General features: G+C 39.6%; 1 protein-coding gene across 2 annotated transcripts in view; it reads left to right on the forward strand.

Annotated features, from left to right (window-relative positions):
• Positions 1-12,332, forward strand: part of CFTR (CF transmembrane conductance regulator) — a 165,883-nt gene extending 153,551 nt beyond the window's left edge. For both annotated transcript variants that reach the window (XM_046670741.1, XM_046670742.1), the window contains 3 exons: positions 8,497-8,669; positions 9,295-9,400; positions 10,604-12,332. In XM_046670741.1, the coding sequence (XP_046526697.1) occupies positions 8,497-8,669; positions 9,295-9,400; positions 10,604-10,804 (480 nt within the window). In that variant the 3' untranslated portion in view covers positions 10,805-12,332. The remainder of the gene's footprint in view (positions 1-8,496; positions 8,670-9,294; positions 9,401-10,603) is intronic.
• Positions 12,333-13,605: the final 1,273 nt, after the last annotated feature.

Consider the following 13,605-nt stretch of genomic DNA (forward strand, 5'->3'; position numbering starts at 1 on the left):
CAGTGGTAAGTCTCCAGCTGTTAGGCCCCAGAGATAGCATTCCTTTCCCTTCATCCCAACCAATATGCATCAATGACACGCGACCTAGGAGAGACCCAGGTACCTACAGCACACCAGGATTATTCCTGATACAAAGGACCATCTCTCTAAATCTTCTCATTTACTCCCTGTCTGGATTCTGAAGCTTTCCCATCACAAGGAAGAAGCTTTGGTTGACATGATATACTTCTCTGGGAAGCATGGGTTTAGCACAGAAGGATGATGATCATTCTAGAGAATCTGCAAATTACTGTAGCCTTCTCTAGAAGTCTCCAGGAGTCAACTGCCTTTAGGGGATGTGGCTATGAGCACATCCAGGCAAAATGCCACATGACCTCGATGTGGCATACTCCATTCCTTGAGGTCATTAGGACACGATATGGGAAATATATGGATTAAAATGGAATCACAATTCCTAAATAATACCTTGACTTTACTCAACAGGTGATTCATTATAATTGAAGGCATTACATGGAGGAATTTAGGTCTAGGGGAGAGCTAGAGTAAAATTCTTGGTTCCCTTAACAGAACACGCTAACTGTAAACTGATAGTTCTTGAAATATAGGCATTATGTTAAAGAAAAGGAGAACATGAATTGTTGTATTTCATTAAACTTGAGGTTTAGGTCCACAGCCCTGGATGGTGGCAGGCTACAATTATGGGACCCAAGAATGTTGAGATTCAAAGGTCTTCTTAGAGAACAACTTTATTCCACTGTTTCCCACATTTTTGGTCCTTATTTTAGCCCAGTTCTGTTTATCCAGCATGTTCTTTTCTTTTCTACCTCCCTTCAGAGTGGATCTTGCCAGGAGCCTTGAAATGCCCGTGAGTGTTAAACACTCACTCATTGAGTGCCCAACCTTAACATGCCCCTAATAAAATACTCTTAGATTAACCGTTTTCATTATCAAAGTTTCCTTATTACCCAACAAACAGGGGTTTTAAAGAAAACATTAACTAAATTGCAAATGACACATTTTAAGATCTTTGATGTGACTTCAGAGAATGAACTATAGGAACACAAAGTGGTGGGAGAGAAACTTGGGAAGGAAGACATTAGACTTTATAAAACCTGCAAGTATTGCCAAGTCAGAATAAAATTTACAGGAAATCAGGATTGTAAAAGTAATCTGAAACTTTAGAATACATAGTTAAGATTTTAAATACCAATATAAGGCAAAAATTTTACGTGTTTAGATTTTTATTTGATCTACTCATATTTAGGTATATCTTTTTACTGATTTATTGTGCATGAACAGAGATGATGATGCTGTCCTTACACTCACGTCTTGTGCTTTGAGTAGTAGTGATAAGTTTTTGTTGAGGAGGCCTGAGAATGATATACCAACAAGCAAGCAACAGCCCAGAGAAGTAGAAAAGGCTTTGGTTTAAAAGTTACAGGGTCTGGGCTTTAGTCCCAAATTGTTGATCATTTAACTTATCCAAACAGGAACTTTTTGAGGTGTGTCCATCTCTAAACTGGGTAGTACACTGGGACAAAAGATGCAAACCAGGATGGTCCAGGGCCAACCAGGATGTACGTCATCTCACATAGTGCTCTCTGGGACCTGGGTGTGACTCGAGTCTCTAGAGGGAAATGAACTGAGTAACGGCAGATAGCCAAACACCTGAATCTTAGCCCAATAGTGCCTCTTTTATAATTCCCCTTTCCCCCAAGTGAAAATCAAAAGCACATGCAATGACAATGCCAGGATGAGAAACACTTTATTCCTAGCTTGGATTTAGACCCGAACTCCAGTGTGAAACCTCATCCTTGCTAACCTGGACTAGATTGTGTGAAGCTGTGAGGATTGTGCCTCAGCACTAGCTCTAAGGCTTAGAAGCAATGCTGGACCAAACAGCTTCCTTTTCCTTTCTGCCTTTGGCCCACACCTTCATCTTGGCCCTCTGTGCCTTGGCATTCTTTGGATCAATTTAAAGCAAGTCCCAGAGAGGGAAAGATAGTTTCTATCTAAGATCTACAACTGAGATGGTCTAATTTCCCCATCCCAAAATGACTCAAGGCCAGATAGCTTCTCCCCAGGAGCACTGACTTTACCAGCTGTGTAGACCAAAGAGAATCTCAAAAGAGACTGAAAAAAAAAAAAAAGACCCCTAGCATTGTGGCCCAATAAACTGGTAGGGTTGTTGTAACTTTTTAGGCTTATGCACATAATGAGCCCAGCCCGGTGCCTGGCAATAGTAGGTACTAAGTAAATGCTAGCTATTTAATCATATTTCCATCTGGTCTTCACCTGGCCACCTCTTAAATGTTGTTGTTTGACAGAATCCTAATTCTTGTCTTTTTTACTTATTCTTCCTGGGAAATTTCATGCATCCTCTTGGCTCTAACTGATTCTTATATGCTGATGACTCCCCAGTCTGCCTGTTCCCAGAGCTGCCTACCTGACATCTCAGCATGGACAAGCACCTTATGTCCATATAAGTGAGTTTCCTAGCTGCCCCACCCACACAGCTGTCCTGTGTCCCTAATCTCAGCAAATGACATCTCCACCCTCCAAATGCCCAGAGCCAAGACCTGGGACGCATCCTTGACTTAGGACTTCTCTGCCTGTCTCCGCGTATCAGATCCTGTGAAGGCTGTCTTCTGCAAATATCTGTCTGTATTCACTTTTCTCCATCCTCACCTGACAACACTACTAATTCTTATGTGGATTTTTGAAATAGGCTTCTGGCTGATTTCCCTCTCATTGGCTCCCTGAAGTTCATTCTGCTCTTTGCAGCTCGTGATTTTTCTAAACCCTGCATCCGATCACTCGTTTCTTCCCTTCCTATGGCTCCTTATTGCCCTTTGGAAAAGTCCACGCTGCTTAAGGTGACTTACAAAGTCCTTCATGATTTTGTCTTTGCCTGTCTCTCTAAACTCACTCCCCAACCTCCCCCACTTACCGTGACCCAGCTATACTGAATTTATTAGGTTTCCTTAAGGCTCCATGATCTTTCTGTTCTCCAGAGCCTTTTTCACATGCTCTGTATGCACCCTTCACTGTCTGCTCCTACTCATCATTCAAGCCTCTCTTTACATATCACTTCTTCCCAGAAACCTGCCCTGATGCTCCAGGTCTGAGGGAGGAGGTCCTCATAGGTGTACCCTATACCTCCACCCCTTTCACAGCTTTCTTCACACAGGATAGAGATTTACCTCTTCACTTGTCTATGTCCCCCATTAGACTGTAAGTTCCTTGACGGCAGGGATGATGTCCTATTCACTGTGGTACTTTCAGTGTTTAGAGTAGTGTTGAGCACATTGATGGTGTTCAATAAATATTGATTGATTGAATGAATAAATGAAAGATTTGATTCTTTTATTTAAGTGAATAAATAAATGATCCATGTGTAATAGCCTTGTGATTGATACACAACTGGTGTGACCATTAGCGGTGAGGACACAGCCTTGAGAAGTCTGAGGGGCTTGGCTGACGTTGTTGGTGGATGCAGGAACAGCTGCATGCCTTGACTTCTGGTTCACAGGCTCTTTCACCACAGCGAGCTATCTCAGTGTCTAAGTCCCATGTCTGTTGGGTTTAGAATGAAGGCTTTTTTGGTAATTGTTTGCTTTTAGATTACTTATAAAATAGTTTCCTTCCTTATGCATTGATAGTCAGGTAAGTATTTTAGAGAGCAAGCTAAATAGCAGAAATAGTGGCCTTTTAAGTTTAAAATTTGCCCTGAAAAACTTGCAGAGTAGCAAAAGGAGTGTCTAAAGGAGTTGACAGTTTCTATTTTTGTAACTGCCTACTAATGGACTATTCTCTCCAACCACAATTCACTTTTCCGATTTTTTTCATGTTTCCTTGCTACAAGAGGAGACTTGCTCCATAACATTCCGGGGTGCAGCAATAGCAAAAGTCAACATTTTGAAGAAAATGCCTGGTCCTTCACAGACTGTAATACATTTTTTAGTTTGACATGTCACAAAACAAAATTTGTTCTTTGTAAATAGCGGGTTGGAAGTACCCATGATTTGTTAGTTCAACCACATAAATCTGGCAAATTTTCTTGTCCTAAAGGTCTTTCTAGCCACAAACTGTTGATGCTTTTATAGTAAAAATAAGTTTATATTGGGAATATATATGAGCATGTATTTACATTGACAGGATTGTGCTGTTGAAGATCATTAAATTAGATGATCTATAGAAATTTCCCTTTCCGTTCTCCCTCCCCCCCATAGCACTTATCTCTTTGAACAGTAATTTCCCACTTATTATTTTTCTCTCTATCTGTGCCATGAATTCCTTCAAGGCAGAACCTAGTGTTATTCATCTTTGAATTCCCCAGTCTGCTGTGGAGCCTAGAATTTAGTAAATTCTCATTAAGAGTCTGTGAAGGAATCCATGACTAAGAAGTCATTTACATCCAATTAGGAGGCTAATCTAAACCATTTTTATCAGCACAGAGAGTTGGTAACAATAACTGTATCTTTTAAAAAACAATTACTAGTCTATCTTGCTTCCCATTTTCTCACTGTAGCCTATCACAGTATCTGGCAGAAAATTGGTAATTAATAAATTTGTTAAATGTTAACTGACTTGAAAATTTAAAGTTTTACTAACTTCTATTGACCTTTCTCTCGTGAATATGATTTTAAAATATTTTTACTATATTTGATAGTGAGTCAAACAGTGAGATAGGAATGTTGCAAAATACACCCTAAATTGGTCTGTGTCTGTCATTCATTTTTTACAATTTTGTTCTCTAAATATTGACAGTGATACATATTTAGGTGCTTAATTATTTACTTGAAGTAAAGAAATAGTTTTATTTGGGTAAAAACACACTTTGCACAGCTCTTTATCACAGGGAAGTGCAAAGTATGACAGTAAAGTAGCTTTCCTGGTATGACCTTAGGAAATTAGTGTACGATGGGTGTGAATCTAATGGGAAGATACATAGTGCAACATTCTTACCAAAATCTCAACCTCGTTACTAGGGGTGTGATATAAATTAATAATATTGTAGTACTTCCTGCTAACTTACTTCACAAGGCAACTAGTGAAGGGAAAGTCTTACAAATCTTATTATCATACCAGAGTGGTGTTTCAGTGACCTGGCCCGTGACCTTGGAATTTCCCAGGCTCCAACAATATTAATAGTTACTATGGATTAGGTGCTCACCCTGTGCCACATCCTGTGGCAACCTTTTTCCACAAATTATCTCAGTTAATCCTAATTACAAGTCTTTGGAGTCTAGACGATTATTGCTCCCATTTTTTTCAGGTGAGATAAATGAAACTTGAGTACCACACCTGACATCATCAGCAAATGAGCGGTGGAGTGCAGATTCAAAGCCACTTCTGTCTGACTTAGAGCTCTGGTCTTTAGTCAGTACTTTTCTTGATATTTAATTTGAAAAAAAAAAAAAAAACCTTCAAATATTACTGATTGATCTGAAATAAAATACTGACATCTCCAGTAGTATTAAGGAACTTCTAATTTTATAATTTGACTTTGAAGGGATTTTATAGAGTCTTAAAGTTGAGAAAACTGCAGCACGCAGACAGGTGAAGTGACTTGCTCTAGATCGTACACTGTACTGGCAGAGCTGAAACCAGCACTCACTCCCTTTTCATTTCTCATTCTTCCTTAAGTTTGGATTCATTTATCCTTCATCAAAACTGTGTTTGTTGTCTTTGGCCTGCATTTGAGGAGGTCAGTACATATTTGTTGTACAAATGAATGAATGTGTTGAGGCTGACAATGTGCCCAGTATTGGCACTAGGGACACAGAACTAAAGAGCACCTGTCTTTACCCTCAAGAAGCTGACAGTCTAACAGGGGAAATTGCCAAAGTACTCCCATGACTAGGGGCCTGACTGCCCTAAAGGATGATCAGGGATATTCTGAAGGGTACTCTAGGCTAAGCAATGGCACAAACCTGGAAGGTCAAAGTGTGTAGGGAACTACAAGCTGGAAGTGAAAGTGGAGGGGGCTCTATTCTTCGTGCATTAAATGCCATGTGAAAGAGCTCAGTTTTATTCTGTCAGGAGGAGAACTACCATAGGATTTAAAACAGAGAGAGGATATAGTCAAACCTGTATTTTAGAAGTATCCCTGGGATATTTGTGTGGTTAATTGACAAATCAACCGCTTGGGATTTACAGTATGAAGCTTAAGAGATAATGATGGCTTGGACTAGGATCCCTAGAGTTAGCAAAGAGAAGAAGGATTTATGAAGTACTTGGAAGATGCCTAGGGCTGGAAATAAAGATTTGAAAAATCATTTGCTGATCGGTGGTAGTTGATACCCTAGGAATGAATGAGATAGGAGAGTTTGGAGAGTTGGGAATGAGGAAGAGTAGTATTCAAGGGGGAGGAAGAGGGAGAGTTGCCCACACAGGATAATGGGAAGACATGGTCATCGAGTGTGTGGTTTCTCAGAAGCCAAGGGAGAGATGTTTGAAGAAGATGTTCTGTGGGGTGAGGCAGTGGAGACAACAGAAGCACACTAATTTTTTGAGATTTCTAGATGATGAAGGGGGTAGATACCAAATAATGGCTAAAGGAGAACATGGAGGCAGGTGAGGGGTTTTGTTTTTGTTTTAAGAAGGGAGAGGCTGTAGCAGGTTCACAGGCAGAAGCTAATAAAAAGCAAAAATAAGACAAAGAAAGAACATAGGTCCTCTCGCTCCCCACCCTGGATCCTTTTATTCACATTCTCAGCTACCTGGATCCGAAAGTAGTTTTATGTTTGAGTCTTCTGGGATCCATCAGAGTAATCATACTTGTCTAATTAAGACGTTTATATTCCCTACCATCTCAGAAACTCTTTCAAACATTAATGAATTCTCACAAAATGAGATTGCTTTAATGAGAAACCCAGTCAAGGAAGGGAGTATCGTCTGCAATACATACCATGGGCACGTAGTTAATATTTGCTGAACAAACACGGTGATGTGGGCCATCTCTGAATTCATCACCGAACTCATGAGTCTTTCTTAAGGCCGTTAGCTCATTCTGCCTGTATTACAGATAGGTGGGAGCGCATCTTACCTCCCAGTACTAAATCTCAGACTTCCCAAGGGCAGGAGACAATCATCTGTGTATCTCCTTAGCCCTCACTCAGCAATATTTGGCAAAAAATAAACATTAATCCGTATTTAACAGAATAAGTGATATAGGCCAAGACTTCAATTTTTGTCTTATTTTGAAAGAGTGGGTTTCTCTATCTCATTTGCATTTTCAACCTATTTTTCCGTGTCTAGCTTTAAAAAATAAGCCATTGACCCTCACACAACTGCCATATTCCACTCCGATACTTTAAGCACCTTTAAATCTCCAGTAGTATACCACTATTTTAACTCGTTTTTTGATTTCATAGTTTCATCAGTTTCTTACAATCAATTTTTGAAGAGCTGATTAGTGAGTTGCCATATGTAGTTTTAAAACGCTCCCCTGCTTCTTTTTTTTTTTTTTTAAAGATTGGCACCTGAGCTAACGTCTGTTGCCAATCTTCTTTTTTTTTTTCTTCTTCTTCTCCCCAAAGCTTCCCAGTACATAGTTGTATATTCTAGTTGTAGGTCCCTCTGGTTGTGCTATGTGGGATGCCACCTCAGCATGGTTTGATGAGTGGTGCCATGTCCACACCCAGGATGCGAACCGGCACAACCCTGGGCCGCAGAAGGGGAGTGTGCAAACTTAACCCCTCAGCCATGGGACCAGCTCCCTCCCTGGATTCTGTTATGCTAGCTTTTATGCTCTATTATGCTAGAGTAGAAAATGGAAGGTAGCTTAAAAGAATCTGTCATGATAGAGTAAATAACTGCATTCTATACATATTATCTTTTCTAGCATGTATTTAGTTGTGCTGTGACTATTACTGTCTGTCTTTATAAACCCTGAGCCTTGCAGGGGCCATGCACCACTTGTCATTTCTTCAATACCTATTGGAGTACCTGGCACATAACAGGCCCCCATTGAACATCTCCTGAAAGAACCGAGTACAGAGCTGAAACAAGTCGTAGATGGATGCTTTAGAGCTGCCAAGATTATATATAGACTTTTGCTCAATCAAACCCAAATAGCAAGAGTGGAGGGGGTGGCATGAAATTTAAGCTTTCAGAACTCCTTATGTCTTTTACTTTTTTATTTTATTTTATTTTTTTTGTGAGGCAGTTTGGCCCTGAGTTAACATCTGTTGCCAATCTTCCTCTTTTTACTTAAGGAAGATTGTCGCTAACATCTGTACCAGTCTTCCTCTGTTTTGTATGTGGGATGCTGTCACAGCATGGCCTGATGAGCAGTGTGCAGGTCTACATCCAGGATTTGAAGCAGTGAACCTCGGGCCGCCGAAGCGGAGGGCGTGAACTTAACCACTATGCCACGAGATGGCTCGCCTGTGTGCCTTTTTAGATCATCAGCCTCTTGAGTGTTTTTGACCTTGTGATATCTGAACTACCCTTTCTAAGCACAGTCTTTTCCCATTCTCTTTTCTGCAGGTTGGACTCAGATCTGTGATAGAGCAGTTTCCTGGGAGGCTTGATTTTGTCCTTGTGGATGGGGGCAATGTCCTAAGCCACGGCCACAAGCAGTTGATATGCTTGGCCAGATCTGTTCTCAGTAAGGCAAAGATCTTGCTGCTTGATGAACCCAGTGCTCACTTGGATCCAATGTGAGTTTCAGAATCCCTACTATTTAATAACATGACAGGAGCAGAATCATTGAGGCATACTTCATATTGACACAAATTTCCATTAGGCTGGCATTCCTGCAAGTGGAGGACCGCCTTCTAAATATGAAATAATTGCTTAGTGGAAAAGTCACTATTTGACATGAGCACAAGTGCTTATTTCCTAGTATAAGAGCCATGTGTTCTCTTCTGAGTGTAATGTGTAATTTCGTGCAAACTCTTCTCCCTTATCAGCGCATGATGAAATATTTAGTTACGTAGGTATAATTGGATCCTTGTGATTTTCCTTAGAATCCCTTTTGTACCATATGAAATATTTATAGCACAAAATAAAGAACTGCTAGTGATTCTACATAATGAAAAATATACTTATTTGTGAAATTTTCTTCAAAGTGTGTGTCCTATTTATTTATGAAAACTTAGACTCTACCCCATGGTTGGAAAGCTGATTGTGGCTGACACTGTATCAACATTATATTAAAAGTATTTAAAGAAAGATAAGTAATTTAAAGAACTAAATTGATAGGATGATAGCTATGTTATCAAGGATAAAGGCAGATTGCTAATGTTCTGTGATGTTTTATGCAGTATTTTCTTACTTTTCTAGAACATACCAAATCATTCGAAGAACCCTAAAACAGGCTTTTGCTGATTGCACAGTAATCCTCTCGGAACACAGGATAGAAGCCATGTTGGAATGTCAACGATTTTTGGTGAGTGTTATAATTTACTTAGGATCTCTTTTCTCCTTTAATTCTGGATAACAATCTCATATGTGAGATAGTTCCTGCAAATTACAGCAATGTGCAAGTTCTTCTTAAAAATATGTCATACAGCTATCCAGCCTTACTCAAAATAGCTGCACAGTTTTCTTACTTTGATCTGAGCTATGAGATGAAGTTGGATTTACTGAATAGCGACATATTACTAACTTACATTAATAATTGGAACACCTATGTTTTTTTGAGCCCTTTATTTGGGGATCAAGTCTTAAGAAAGACTTAAGTCCTGATGCTTTCAATAACTAAATCTCCCTTGGATGGAGTGCAGGACAGGCCTGGATTGTCTTGCCACCTGATGTATGGTTTTAATGCTGTAGCTGAAAGGCTCATTTCATTTTTCTAGTCATTATTTGGAGCTCAGATTAGTGCCTCTCCCAACCACCTTCTCATTGTGCTTTCAAAACTGTCACAGATTCTTTGAAGTGACGTTTATAAATTCCCCCAGGTTTAGTCACAAGGAAGTTCTGGGATGATGCATCACATCATTACTGTTAAGGCTTTTGAGGCTCCTGGAGGTAAATGCTTTCCTTACTGAAGGATTGTTATTACCATTATTATTACTAAGCTTCAAGTGACAAATTAGGGGACAGACTCACAGCCTCTTGCCCTGCTGTGGTCAGGTTCAGGAGATTGGGTAAAGCTTTTCCATCCTCTGGCCTTGGCTTTGCTCAACTTGAATATGTGAAGGAGGCATATTAAACTCAGGCACATCTTGACCAATATGGAATTGTTAAGCTTCAAATCCACTGTTGAAGAAGTTCAGCTCTATTACGCTGTGGTCCTACACTCTTTTTGAAGGTAATATAGAAAGGATCTAACAGGAATTATGCTTGTTTTCAAAGCACACTTAGTTCCTCTAAGGTTCTCTGACGAAGCACATTGCTATACTTATTTAACAAAAAAGTCTTCCAGTTGCTAAGTAGACAATTACAGCTAATTTCACAAATGGTAGAAGCTCTGTAAAGCAGCAGGACTCAGCAGTTAAATGAGATATCCCTGACTGTTCAGCCTGCAAGCCTCTGGACACAGTTTTCTTTTTGGCTTTGTTCTTCCTCTGCGCCTATGGCAGGCTCTCCCCTTGCTCTGGGCCGCCCCTCCTTCTGTCCAGGATCTCACTAACAGCCACTTCCGCAGGTCATAGAGGAGAACAAAGTGCGGCAGTACGATTCCATCCAGAAGCTGCTGAGCGAGAAGAGCCTCTTCCAGCAGGCCATCAGCTCCTCGGACCGGTTGAAGCTCTTCCCCCATCGGAACTCGAGCAAGCACAAGTCTCGATCCAAAATCGCTGCTCTGCAGGAGGAGACGGAGGAAGAGGTGCAAGAAACAAGGCTTTAGAGGGCAGTGCCGATGTTTGCATGGGGCATTCACTCATGGAGTTGGAGGAGAGAACAGTTTCTGCCTCAGAAAACAAGGATGAATAATGGTTATTTTTTTAAAGGAAAAGTTTTGGTAAGAGGAATTTCAGACGTTCATATGGATCTGGATAAATGGCTTTCTGGCAATGATCAGACTGTGTGAAAGATACTTCAAATTCTTGAAGATTTACCACTTGAGTTTGCAAGCCAGATTTTCCCCAAAACCCTTTTCCTTTGGGAGTAATTGGAAAGGTGGCTATAAATGTCAGCCGGGCTAATTGTTCAACTTGCTGTTTAATGAAACTTGTTAATTTGTATTTTTGGAGAGGAACCATAATCATACTACTTAGAGCTACGATTAAGTAATAATAACTGGAAACTTTAGTGGTTTCTATAAAATTATATCCCTTTTTCTCCCCTCTCTCCAAGATACTTAAAAACACGACTATATGGTCTCCTAAGCGTTTGGACGGTCCCATTTTCAAGAGAGTATTCAAATACTGTGAGAGTCACAAGACAGCCCGTGGAAATACGCACCATGTAACATCTAGGCATTAGTTAGGAGAGAGAACTTCCTCATTCTGGAAATCAGGGTTAGTACCATTCAGCTCTACCAAGAATCCAAATAATTCAGATAATCAGAATACATTCCTTACTGGGCAAAGGGCTGTTACAGTTCCATGTGGGGGACAGGATAGCTCCCTGGTACAGAAGTTGACATACCTTTCCCCAGCTTCCAGAAAGTAACAAGCTCATAAGACCTCTGAGCTGAAGGATGACTGGAAAATGCTTTTTTAAATGCTTTAAAAACTCTTCTTGCCACAAAAGCTCCAGGTAGAGATTGTGCAGGCAGATAGGCTGTGGGCGCTGCAGGTAGATGTACATGAAATCCAAAGGTCTAGGTCCATATAGGGTGACATTGTGAGTTTTCAGGCTAGCTGTGTGCGCTTCCTACTGTATATATTGAGTAGGAGAGAGATTGGGAGACGTGCTGAAGAAGAGTCAATCATGAATTAGTTTTATATGCTTCTGTTTTATAATTTTGTGATGCAAATGAAATTTTCTCTAGGAAATATTATTTATTTTAATAATGTTTCAAACTCATAAATGGCTGTATTTTAAGAATGATTATATTATGAATTATATTTGTATAAAAGAATTTTTATATTTGAAATATTGACTTTTTATGGCACTGTTTTTATGATATATTACGTTAAAAGTGGGGGGAAAAATACCTAGGGTGATATTGGCCAAGGGCCATGAACTACCTTAATGGTGTGGAGAGAGACATAGGGCTGACCCAGATGTTGCACACCTGTATGATTCCCAGCCAGCACACAGGTTCCCTCTTAGATGTGGTTCTAAAGAAAATGGTATCACAAAATCTGACCACTCCTATCAGACACACTGCCTTCCCAAGTCCAAACTAACCCTTAAGATTACATTCTATTTATTACTATAAGAAAATGTCATTTGTCAATAAAATCCATATATTTGTGTGAAACTTAGCTGTTTTCAGATGTCTTCATTGTGTCTCTTCTATCTGTTCCTTCAGTCTTTAAGGTTCATGAAACACAAAACATGAATCTTTCCTTTAGGTATAGCTTCTTGAGAATCCCACGTGAATTAAGACACTCTTAAAAAATTATTTCTTTTTTTAGATTGTGGTAAAATGTACGTAACTTAAAATTTACCATTTTAACTATTTTTAAGTGTACAATTCATCGCTTTAACTACATTCACATTGTTGTGCAATCATTATCACCATCCACCCACAGAACTTTTTTTGTCTTGCAAAACTGAAACTCTATAGCCGTTAAACAAAAACTCTCTGTTCTTCCCTGCCCCCAGCCCCTGGCAACCACCATTCTACCATCTGTTTCTATGAATTTGACTACTCTAAGTCTTCATATGAGTGGAATAATATAGTATTTGTCCTTTTGTGACAAATACAAAAAGCTTATTTCACTTAGCAAGATGTCGTCAAGGTTCATCCGTGTTGTAGCATATGTTGGAATTTTCTTCCTTTTTAAGACTGAATAATATTCTGTTGTGGGTATATACCACATTTTGTTTATCCATTTGTCAATAGACACTTAGGTTGCTTCCACCTTTTGACTACGCTGAATAATGCTTTTTTGAACATGGGTGTACAAATATCTTTTTGTGTGTAGGCTTTAATGAGTTAGGACACTTTTGAGGTTATTTTTGTTTTAAAATGGTGGCTTATGGAATAAAAAGAGATATATATTCCACAAGGATCCATTTGTTTATTTGAATGCTTATTGAAATAGTGATAGCTGTCTGAAAGCTCTTGATAAGTGAGCAAATCTCATCAAGGGAAATAGTATTTCGACACTGGAACCTAGGGGGCTTTTCCTTGTCCGAATCTCTATTTTTAATTGATGAGGCTTCTTTGGTCCCCTTTTCTTCCTTGCAAAGTTTCTTCTTGAAAAACGCAGGTGTCAGTGTGTGCTAGATGGACAGTAGATGCCTACTGAATGTCAAGTCCTCCAACCCTGTTTTTCCCATTTGGAGAGGTTTGTTTTCACATGTGACCCCAAGAGGGCAGTCTCAGAGCATGCTCTATTCGAGTTATTCTAGTTCATTTTTTAAAAAATTAATAACTTTCATTTTTTAGGGCATTTTTAAGATCACAGCAAAATTAAGCAGAAAGTACAGAATTCTCACGTACCCCCTCCTCCCACACATACACGGCCTCCCTCTCTGGCAACATCCCACAGCAAAGTGGTACATTTGATACAATCTTTGTCACCCAAA

This window comes from Equus quagga, chromosome 8 (assembly GCF_021613505.1).
Source record: "Equus quagga isolate Etosha38 chromosome 8, UCLA_HA_Equagga_1.0, whole genome shotgun sequence".
NCBI classification, from domain to species: Eukaryota; Metazoa; Chordata; class Mammalia; order Perissodactyla; family Equidae; genus Equus; species Equus quagga.